Here is an 11,440-nt window from a genome sequence, read left to right as displayed (position 1 = left end):
CCTGCTGTCAGGGTGGGGGTGCGGTCTGAGGTCCCCTGTCAAGCCCTCCAGGGCGGGGGAGGGCGTAGCCTCAGGCTCCTGCTGACTGCTCCTTAAGGCTCCTGATGGGAACTTGGCTTCAGCTGTGGGTGCAGCCATCTTTGCGTCGGAGTGATGATCGATTAGCACAGTCCCTCTTTACCAGATAGGATGTCTCCTGAGTTATAAATTCAAACTTAACGCAAATCCAATGGGGCAAATGTTGTTGTTTCCCCATCCCATCCCCAAGGCACAGACGGTCAGTCTTCTGTCGCCACGGGGTGAGCCACGGAGGCAGAGGGCTGACTGTGCGCTCACCTCTCCGTCCACCTGCAGGAGACCGGGCGGGCTGGGACCGGGCTGCGGCGAAAACCCTGCCCGGAGCCCGAGAGCCCTTTCTCTCTCGGAGATAAGTAAGGGCTTTGCTTCCTGCCCATGCACACCCAGGGCGGGGCTGTAGTCACACCGGCTTCTGTCGGTGACTTCTTGAGGAACTGCCAGGCTGGTTTCCTCGGCGCTGCCCCAGGTGCCTCCTCCCCCTGCACTCGCGTCCCCTTCTCCCTCAGCCCCGCCAGGTCCTGCTCCCTCCCGTGTGGCAGCAGCACAGCTGCCTCCCGGCCCCTCTTTCCCTCAGCGCTGCGAGTCTCCCTGTTGTACGTACACGTATGTGAACTCCATGGATCTCCATGGCCACCGGCCTCTCCACTGACGAGTAGATTGCAGTTCACCGGCCCAGCCACTGTGGGTGGGTGTTGAGTCATTGCCAGTTGGGGGTCGTTACAGTGTGGCTGTGAACCCCTCGGAAGCATGTCCGGGTGCACTCACACTGCTCATACACAGGAAGAATGCCTAGAAATGAAACTGCTGGGTGAAGGGTAGGGCTATTTTCAACCTCAGTAACTATCTTTAGCTACCTTCCAAAGAGGGGGTAACAGTTCAGAGCTTCATGTTTGATACTCCTATTGACATGAAAATAGAAAACACTGAGCAGCCTGGCCGGTGTGGCTCAATGGTTGAGCATTGACCTACGAACCAGGAAGTCATGGTTCGATTCCTGGTCAGGGCACCTGCCTGGGTTGTGGGATCGATCCCCAGTGTGGGGTGTGCAGTTGGTAGCAGATCAATGATTTTCTTTCATTGTTGATGTTTTTATTCCCCTCTCCCTCTCCCTTCTTACTGGGGATGTGCCCGCAACTAAGGTACATGCCCTTGACTGGAATGGGACCTGGGACCTATCAGTCCGCAGGCCGACACTCTATCCACTGAGCCAAACAGGCTTTGAAAATATATTTAAGTTTTTATAATAAGATGACAGTTTGTGGATACTGTTTCTAATCCAAAGAGAGTTTGCAAATTAAATATCTGCTGCTGTTAAATATATCTCTGTTGGAAGCCTCCTACTGGGCCAATCATTTGTAAAATATTTATTGAGCACCTACTATGTGCTAAGCACTTTTCTAGGAACTTGGGATATGGCAATGAACAAAATAGTAAAAAACTCATGCCTGCCTGGAACACACATTCCAGTTGGGGGTGATACAGTAAATAGGTGAGTAAAATATATGTTAAATGCTATTAAATGCCAGGAGAGAAATAAACCAGGGGAGGGGATAAGGAATTGTTAGGAATTGTAATTAAAAAATGTTTTTATTATTATTTATTTATTTATTTATTTATTTAGAGAGAGAGAAGGGGAAGGAAGAGAAAGAAACCTCGATGAGAAATATCCATCAGCTGCCTCCTGGACGCCCCCTACTGGGGATGGAGCCAGCAGCCAGGGCATGTAACCTGACTGGGGAATCAAACCAGTGACCTCTTGGTATGTGGGATGATGCACAATCCACTGAGCCACACTGGCCAGACAGTGAACTGTAAGTTTAGAGGGAAGAACTGAGCTCTGTGGGCCCCTGGGGAAGAGTGGTCCCAGCATATTTGAAGGACCAGGGAGGTCAGAGCAGCTGGAGCTCAGTGACCAGGGGGGACAGTGGCAGAGGCCAGATGTATGGAGGCAGCTGTGGGCAGATTTCCGAATGCCACGGTCACCCCATGCTAGACTTACTTTGAATGCAGAACCAGAAGTGACCCCCCACTGGTTCAATCATCTGCGATCGGTGTGAGAGGGACAGAGTGTCCAGAACGACTCCGAGGTGAGCTCGGGCTCTGGGATTTGAACCTGCTGAGCCGGGAAGGCTGTGAGCAGCACACGTCCCAGGGAGCATGAGATGCCTGCACACACCCTAACCCTGACCCTAACCCTAACCCTAGCCCTGCACCACCCATTGAGCTGTGGCCTGGGCGAGAGCACCGGAGTCTGGGATTTCCGGGAGGGGCCAGGGCCCCAGGTGTGGGGCAGGTATCGCAAAGATGGGACCCGAAGCCACAAGACAGGAGGGACCTTGAGAGCAAGCACCTCCGCCCCTCCCCAGTGCCCAGAGGGCTGCAGGGAAGGCGGAGCGGCGTGGCTGGGAGAACAGGAGTGTGTGGTGCCAGTGTGTGTGTGGGGTGGGGAGGGCAAAGGAGCGGCGTTTCAGAAGGAGAGGTGTGGGGGTGCTGGCGCTGGTGGAGGTGATGCAAGACGGCTTCTGACCGGCACTGTTGGATTTAGCAACTTGGAAGGAATTCGTGATCTCGACAACTGAATTTCAAAACCCAGAGGGAGTGGGTTCCTGAGCGCTGGGAGGGTGGGGGAGAGGGTGCCTGTATGAACAGCTGCGGGAGAAGTTTTTCCAAGAGGGATGGGCGTGGCCCAGTGGGTTAGAAAGTAGGAACCCCCCCCCAACCCCAAAATGGGAAGGAGAGAGACTGTACGGAGAGGGATCCTGTAAGCCCACCAGCACGAGGGTAAGAAGAACTCAGGGTGTGTTTGCTGAGGGACTGGTTCCCCATTTCCATCCTCCGGAACCGAGGGCAGCCGCACCATCCACGGTGGCCAAATGGGAGCCGCTGGTCCCGCAGCCCTCGGCTCTGCGGAACCCAGGCCCCGGGGCCCTGCCTCTCCAGCCGGTGCAGCCCCGGGCCTCCCCGCGGGACCGCACAGCAGCTCCGCCCACACGCCCATCCACGGGAAGCCGCCTCCCACTTCCTCTCGGGGTGCATTTTATTTTATTATTATTTAATTTTAATTTAATTTATATTGTATTGTATTTTTATTATTGTATTTTATTATTATTATTTTAAAAATATATTTTATTGATTTTGTACAGAGAGGAAGGGAGATAGTTAGAAACATCGATGAGAGTCATCCATCAGCTGCCTCCTGCACACCCCCCACTGGGGATGTGCCCGCAACCAAGGTACATGCCCTTGACCGGAATCAAACCCGGGACCCTTCAGTCCCCAAACCGACGCTCTATCCATTGAGCCAAACCGGTTTCGGCTGTATTTTATTATTTTATTTTATTATTTTATTTTATTTACTATTTCTTTTCGGGGCTCATTTTAGCCTGCGAGACCCGAAGGAACACCCCAGAGACCGAGCGGCCGGGCGCCGCGGCCGGAAGCCCCCAGAAGCCCCCGCACAGACACGCGCCGCGCGGGGCGAGGCCCACCCACGCGGCCCCACCTCGCTGGCGCCGCCCAACCGCCGCCGAACCTTCTGGAAGCGGCGCCCCGCCGCCGGCACGGGACGCCCGAGAGGCCGGGGGGCGGGGCGCGCGGGGCGGGGGCCTGGGCGGGAGGCCGCGTCTGATTGGCCGGCGGCGCGCAGGCCCCGCCCCCGGGCGCCGGGGCCCGCCCTTCCCCTCCCTCCGCATGGCGCGACCCGGGCTCATTCATTCCCCGCGGGGCCTGCCGGACACCTGCGCGCTCGGGAGGCCGCCCGCCGCCGCCGCCAGCATGTCGGGCCCCACCGGAGAGACCCCGTCCGCCATCCAGATCTGCCGGTAAGCGCGGCCGGGGCGCCGGGGCGCCGGACCCCGCCCGGCCTGCCCCGCGCCCGCCACCTCCGGTCCCGCACCCGCCGCCGGGCCTCCGGCCGACCCCTCAGCGGCCGCCGCTCCGCCCGCCCTCACCTCCGCCCCCGCGGCCGGGGCGCCCCGGGATGTGCCGCAGCGCCGGCCGCCGCCCCGCGCCTCCCCGCCCGCCGGCCCCGCACAGCCCCGGCGGCGCCGGCCACGCGGGCCGTTTGCGGGACAATCGGCGGCGCCCGCTCCGGGCGGGGGTCGGAGTGCCGCCCGCCCCTTCCCGCCCCGCCCCGCCCCGCCCCGGAGCCCGGGCCGCCTCAGCCCCTGACCCCGGTTCGGTGGTCCTCTGGGCGCGGGGGCCCGCTCGCTCGCGGCTCGGCTTCCGGAGCTCGGCCAGCCCCGGGATGGGCGCCCCGTGGGCGGCGGCTGCGGGGTCCGGCCCCGCCTCGGGCACCTGCCCGGGTCTGGGGAGAGCCGGCGCCCACGGGAGGGACGGAATGCCTCCCCCTGGAGCAGCTGATGGAGGGGAAGGCCCGGCGCTGGCAGCAGCGCACACAATGGGGCCCGCAGCCCTCCCACCACCCCGCTCCCTCAGGGCCCGGTGCGGAGGCCCCGGAGGAAGCGGAGCGGGGAGCTGGCTCATTGCCAGGACGGAGGGCGGCCTCCGGTGGCTCCCCATCCCCGGGGGCAGCATCGGGAGCGGGAGCGGGCCCCTGAGCCTGAGCTCAGGGTGGCCAGGGCCCGGGGTGGCCTCCCTGGCGCCGGGCCTGCAGCAGGGCCTGTGCTGCGCAGGCACCACTGGCAGCGAGGGCCTTCCTGCCTCGGTCTGGGCTGGATATCACACTGGACATCGCTCTGACCTTGGGTCCAGCCCAAATGAGCTTCCTGTGGATGTTGACATCTGCCGGGGAGAGTAAGCGCTGGCTCCGTGGGGCGCCCTGACCGCAGACCTCCTTCTGGCCCAGCCCAGCCCAGGGCCGTTACTGACCTCAAGGTCAGGTTTGGCTTTTCTGGGGGGAGGGATCTTTGGGGGGCCTTGCTCCATTGCTTTGTTACTGGCCGTGGGTCTGTCTGGGCCCCACCCACTCCCAGTGCCAGGGGCAGGAACAATAGGAGTGTCTGATGTTTGGTGACCTTGGGGTCCGTGCTGTGCACGCGGCTTGCACACAGCCCTCGCCTCACTCGGTTTGCCCACCTCCCCTGGGAGGGAGGCCGGGTCTCACCGCCCAGCTGAGTCAGGAGGAGGCTGAGTTCGGGAGACCCAGTGCCTCTGTAGGTCATCCAACCCCGAGAGCCGGGACAGCTCTACCAGGCTTCTGTCCCCAGGGCCGTTCTTTCCACTGCACCCTCCTCCCCAGCAGAGGTCTGGTTTCAGTCTGCGTGGAGAGCCAGGCTTTTGTTCACTCCTGATGCTGATGAATAGCAGTACCTTTCCTTCCTTTTTCCTTCCTCCCTCCCTCCCTCCCTCCCTTCCTTCCTTCCTTCCTTCCTTCCTTCCTTCCTTCCTTCCTTCCTTCCTTTTTTCCTTCTTTCCTTCCTTCCTTCCTTCCTTCCTTCCTTCCTTCCTTCCTTCCTTTTTTCCTTCCTTCCTTCCTTCCTTTTTTCCTTCCTTCCTTCCTTCCTTCCTTCCTTCCTTCCTTCCTTCCTTCCTTCCTCCTCACCTGGGAATATTTTTTCCATTGATTTTAGAGAGAGTGGAAGAGAGAGGGAAAGACAGAGAGGAACTTCCATGTGAGAGGAACACATGGACTGGTTGCCTCCTGCACGTGCCGTGAGCAGGCCTGGGCTGGGGAGGAGCCTGTAACCAAGGTCCGTGCCCTTGACCGGAATCCAGCCCGGGACCCCTGAGGCCGCAGACCAGCGCTCTGTCCACTGAGCCCAACCCGCCAGGGCATGAATAACAGTTCTATACATACTCGTCTTTTAAAAACCAGCTTCTTACTGGAAATTTACATAAGGCTCTTAACCAGTGTTACCCCCATAAATTTACTTTAATATGGATAATTAGCCCTGGCCGGCATGGTTCAGCTGGACAGAGCGTCATCCTGTACCGCAGAGGGGGGGTCTGATCCCATTGGGGCACATGCGGGAGGCAGCCAATCAGTGTTTCTCTCTCTCCCTTCCTCTTGGTAAAATTAATAAAAAATAAAATAAAACCAAATATTCTTTAAAATATTAAACATAAAATAAAAATACACCTGAAATTTATATAATGTTTTTTATCAATGTTACCTCAATACACTTAATTTTGAAAATAATTCTTTAGAAAACCCCAGCTTCAGCAGGTGCTGGATTTCAGTAGCTGAGGGTGCCGGGCGGGATACCTGGCTGAGGCGGCTCACGTGCCCAGAACAACTGCCAAAGTGGAGGCCGTGACGAGGCTGAGGTCACGAGGACGTGGCCCGGAGAAGCCCCGGGAGAAACACTGGGAGCGCGGCCACCTCGGGGTGGGGCCCTTTAAGGACACCTGAGCTGACCCCTGTTTGGAAAGAGGAGCCTCCCGGCCGGACAGCCACGCCCGTGAACTTACCGAGTGTCACTGAGCTCCGAGGAGCAGGGCCCTGAGGAGGGACAGGGCCTGGAGAATATGGTCCCTGCCCAGGGGCTCCCCAGTCCCTCAGGGAGAGAACGCCCCTAGCCCCCAGCCCCACCATCCTGCACAATTAAGAGTGGTCAGTGCTCTGGCTCCTGGAGGAGGTGTTGAAGGGATAGGGGCTCTAAAGGCTGGTGAGGGCAGTGGTTAGCGCCAGCTTTGCAGCCCCAGGCCTGGGTATGTGTCCACCCTCTGCCTGTTTCTCGTGGGTGGTTCTGGGCGCTAAAGAGAAGAAAGTGCATCCGCACCTGGCAGCACAACTGGCTCCTGGAAAGTGAATGGCAGCTCTTTTTGTGGGAAAAGTGGGACGCAGGCTCAGGAGGCCAGTGTCCTGGGTTCGAATCCCACTCTGCCTCATGTGGGTGTGCACCTTCAGGACCTTCCTTAACCCTGTGAGTTGGAGATCCCAGGATGAACCCTTTGGCACAGAGCCCAGCATTGCCCACGTGAACGAGACTCACAGAGGGAACCCCGACCGCTAGGGTCCAGCTTTGGGTGGCCAGGCCGCTGTGGGGCGCTGCCCCTCCTCCTCTTGGCCCCACCCTACAGATGCAGGTTTGGGGATGGCATTTAGACTCTCAGAAGAGCATTTTTCCTTTGGTTTGCTTTGAGGAATCATAATTGACGTTTAGTTAGCAAATTGCACTTGTCCTGGTCGCCCTCAGTGTGTGGAGTGTTAGGCCGGCTCTGTCACTTATCCCGGGGCCAGTGAGGCTCACAGCTAGAGACTTGGCTGAGGAGGCCGCCTGAGGATGCCCTCTGCCAGCTGGAGGTGCCCTCTGCCAGGCGCCCTGACGCCCTGTCTTCCACGGCTCACCCCACGCAGGTCTGTGTTGTGCGGTGTGGCCCCGAGGGCTTGTGTCAGTCCGGCTGAGGGCGTGGCCTATGGCAGGTGCTGGGGGGTGGGCGAGCGGTGTGGCTCCCTCAGGGACGTGCAGGCTCTTTGGGGACCGCAGCCAGCTTGTAGATGGAGGTGGGCCGTGGCACGGCCCAGGCCGGCAGCCTGGAGCCCTCTGTGGGTAGGCCGTGTGCAGGCTGCAAGGTCATGGCTCCGGATGCAGGTGCAGGAGGAGGTGCTGGAGGCAGGGGCTCGCTGGGCCAGGAACGGCCCGGCCTCAGCAGACACGCCGGGGACACTGGTGCGTGGGCTGGAGGGGAGTACGCCGTGGGGTTGGACTTTCTGGGCTCTGAATTGGGTTTGCAGCGCAATTAATGGGAACAAACCTAATTTACAGAAACCACATTTGGAAGTAGCATTCTGGAACATTCCATAAAACAATGCAGCGCTGTGGTTGGGAAGCTGTGCTGCTCGCTCTCCGGCTCCTGTAAGTGGGCCAGCGGCCGCACCACCTGACCAGCTCCCTGGCCCCAGGAGGCCACGCGCGCTTTCTCGGGGACAGGGCTCCGCTGGAGGGGCCGGCCTGTGACACCCGGACACCTGCTGTCCCCTGAGGGGGTCCTGGGAGGGCACGCTGCCCTCCATCCTGGCTCCTGACAGCTGAGTCACCGCGGAAGCCGCTCACACGCAGGCTCCCCCTGCAGAGAGAATCCCCAGCAGCAGCTTTAAAACATTCCTGAGGCATTTGTAGTCCCTTGATGGTTAATGATATGAAGGGACTCATACTGTATTTTAGTGAGTCTTTAGCTTTTGTTTATTTTAAACACACACACACACACATATGTATGATTTTTTTTTTCCTTGAAAAAGAAGGGAGAGGAGGAGAGGGATAAATTCATCAAAGATGAGAGAGTCATTGACCGGCTGCCTCCTGCACGCCCCACACCAAAGATGGAGCCCACAACCCGGCCTGTGTCCTGACCGGGAATTGAACCCTGACCTCCTGGTTGACAGGTCAGCGCTCAGCCACTGAGCCGGCGGCCGGGCAGGCCTTTATCTTTAGAGGGACCGGCGGGGGGAGGGGGTGTGGATGCTCAGCTGTGACGGCTGACGTGTTCTCGAACGCTGTGGAAGGGGAGCGTGGGGCAGAGGAAGCAGAGCTGATTGTTGGAGCTGTTTGGTGGGGCGGGAGCCATTTCCTTTGCTCTGCCCACAGGACCCTTTGGTGCTCTCCACAATTAAAGTGAAAAGGAGAACGCGCCTGCTGGGAGCTGAGAGCCACTCCTGAAGCTGGGCCTGTGGGTGTGTCTCCGCTCCTCCGCCGACAGCCGCTGGCGGGGTGTGTGTGTGTGTGTGTGTGTCAGGGGGGGCGGTGTGTGTGTGTGTGTGTGTGTGTGTGTGTGTGTCAGGGGGGGGCGGTGTGTGTGTGTGTGTGTGTGTGTGTCGGGGGGGGGTGGGGTGTGTGTGTGTGTGTGTGTGTGTGTGTGTGTGTCGGGGGGGGCGGGGTGTGTGTGTGTGTGTGTGTGTGAGCGGGGGGACGGGGTGTGTGTGTGTGTGTGTGTGTCAGCGGGGGGGCGGGGGGGCGGGGGGAGGTGTGTGTTGTCTTCCCGTCTGGCTGCTCCTACCCAGAGGCCTGGTTGCTCCTGCTCTCTCAGCCTATCAGACACCAGTGTTGCGACTGGTTCTTGCCATTGCCAAGTGTCTTCAGTGATAACCATCGGGGAACTCTGGAAGTTATTACTCACAGGATCTGGAAATGCGCAGCAGGCCTCAGTGAGGTCGGGGTGGGGGGAGGGGGAGCGAGCAAGCTAGGGGCCAGCCTGAGCGTGAGGCTGGCCGGTTCTGCTTTTTTTGTGTTCACTGCGGTGGACGATGAGGTAAGAGGGAGAACTTAGAGTCTGGAGAGGAAAGAACAAGTGGCTCAGATGGTCAGTGAAATCAGCCCCGATCTCAAACAAAGGACCTGGCGCTGAGGCCGGGCTTCTGCAGCCTCCAGCCCGCTGGCATCATGCTTGAAGCGGATGCCTCCCGGAAGTGGGTGCCCTGGCTGGCAAAGCCCCGGCCAGGCGCTGGCATTACCCACAGTACAGACCCCTTCACCTCGACGGTCTGATCAGAATCTCTGGCCTGTGGGCGCAGCTGCCGCCTGGTTCTGGCTTGTGCCTGGCACAGCGTTCTTGGTGGCTTTGGCACAGCCCCACCTATTTCCGCCCCACTGGCTGGCCGGGCCCTGCTCTCTGCCTCATTTGCCTGGCTGTGTGACTTCAGGCTGAGTCATGAGCTCTACTTGCATCACTGGCCTGCCAGCCAGGAGCATCCTGTAGGCCCTGCTGCCGAGGGAGGGCAACCCCGAGGCCTCTGGAGACCCGCCCAGCTCCGGGAGGCAGGGCCGCTGGAGACCAGAGGGACTGGGAACGGGCCTCTGGTGGGATGAAGCTGCTGGCCTGGGCGCTGCGCCTCCGCCTCTGCCTCCGCGGGCTCTCGGCCGGGCGGCCGCCTGCCTGGAAGGGTCCGGGGCCCCGGGGCTCCGCAGGGCTGCGGCCGCCGTGCTGGGCCCCGGTCCGCGCTTTTGGGAGCAAGATTGGACCCCCTGTCTCTCTGAGGTAGGGTGACCTGAGCCCGGTGATGCCGGCTCCAGCAGATCATTCTACCTGGGAGGGGGTGGGCCCCCACCTATGCCCGTTTGGCCCAGTGATTAGAGCATTTGCCCACGGACTGAAGGGTCCCAAGTGTATCCAGCGCATACCCTGTTGAGCGTTTGTGGAGGCAACTAATAGATGTGTCTCTCTCACACTGATGTCTCTCTCTCTGCCCCTGCCCCCTCCCTTCCACTCTCTCTCTAAAAATCAATGGGAGAATAGCCTCGGTGAGGATTAACAAGAATAATAAGCACAGCCACATCGCCGTGCTCGGGACCTGTGACTGCGTCCACGGTGGAGTCTGTGCTCACTGGTTCCTCCTCGTCAAACTGCACTGAACTGTGGGCGGCCAGCTGCTGGCTCCGAGGCGTGGCTCCCGGGAAGGGGAATAATGTGGCCAAACAGGAATGGAATTGCTGGGTCATATGGTAATTCTGTGTGGAAGTAAGAAACATTCAAACCTGTAGAGAAATTTGTTATTTTATTTGAGCCAAACTGATGACAAATGTCAGGGAGGCAGTTTTTGTCGTCGTTTTTTTCTAATATCTTTTTATTGATTTCAGAGAGGAAAGGAGGGGGAGAGAGAGAGAGAGAGAGAGAGAAGCATCGGTGACGAGAGTGAATCATTGATCGGTTGCCTCCTGCACCCCCCACACCGGAGATGGAGCCTGCAGCCTGGGCCTGTGGCCTGACTGTAACCTCCTGGTCCACAGGTCGATGCCCAGCCACTGAGCCACGCCAGTTCCTTTATGGTTTACGTTAGGAAGGAACAGAGGAAGATTCCGTGAAGGGAAGGCGAGGCAGGATTGGAGTACAGGATACGTGACAGATAAGCGCTCCCTGAGGGCTTGTATTCTCTCCAGGGTCGTTGTTTCCGCATTTCAGCCGAGGTGGGGCGTTCAGGGTGGTCTGGCCGTAGACTGTTTCCGCATTTCCGAGGTCTGGGAGCCTGGAGGCACAGCACAGGGAGTTCCAGGCCTGAGGCGGCCACCACCGTGACCTGCGCAGGAAACTTAGGATAAGATCACCGGAGGTCACTTTTCATGAACCTGTTCCTTTGCCGGCAGTGCTAGCCTTTTTTAAAAATATATTTTATTGATTTTTCACAGAGAGGAGAGGAGAGGGATAGACAGTTAGAAACATCGATGAGAGAGAAACATCGATCAGCTGCCTCTCACACACCTTCTACTGGGGATGTGCCTGCAACCAAGGTACATGCCCTTGACCGGAATCGAACCTGGGACCTTTCAGTCCGCAGGCCGACGCTCTAGCCACTGAGCCAAACCGGTTTCGGCTGTGCTAGCCTTTGAGGAGCTGCCAGCTGTCTGCCAGAGGCTGCTTCTCTCCACGCTCCCACCAGCAGCCTCAGCCTCAGACCCCCCAGGGCCCCCCGCTCCCCCAGCACTCCGCTGTCCCTCTTTTGGGTCTTAGCCCCCCTAGCCGCCGGGAA

General features: G+C 59.2%; 1 protein-coding gene across 4 annotated transcripts in view; it reads left to right on the top strand.

Moving 5' to 3' along the window:
• Positions 1-3,750: 3,750 nt before the first annotated feature.
• The window catches only part of ACOT7 (acyl-CoA thioesterase 7), a 56,841-nt gene continuing 49,151 nt past the window's right edge, over positions 3,751-11,440 (top strand). The window contains exon 1 of one of the 4 annotated variants that reach the window (XM_036460924.1): positions 3,751-3,899. In XM_036460924.1, the coding sequence (XP_036316817.1) occupies positions 3,769-3,899 (131 nt within the window). In that variant the 5' untranslated portion in view covers positions 3,751-3,768. Of the gene's footprint in view, positions 3,900-9,762; positions 9,955-11,440 lie in introns of those variants that run through there. The other 3 variants (XM_036460926.2, XM_045570554.1, XM_045570555.1) reach the window with 3 other exon arrangements.

Source organism: Pipistrellus kuhlii, unplaced genomic scaffold (assembly GCF_014108245.1).
Source record: "Pipistrellus kuhlii isolate mPipKuh1 unplaced genomic scaffold, mPipKuh1.p scaffold_m20_p_34, whole genome shotgun sequence".
NCBI lineage: Eukaryota > Metazoa > Chordata > Mammalia > Chiroptera > Vespertilionidae > Pipistrellus > Pipistrellus kuhlii.
The sequence above is the reverse complement of the archived record's forward strand: the minus strand, read 5'-3'. Positions and strand labels throughout refer to the sequence as shown.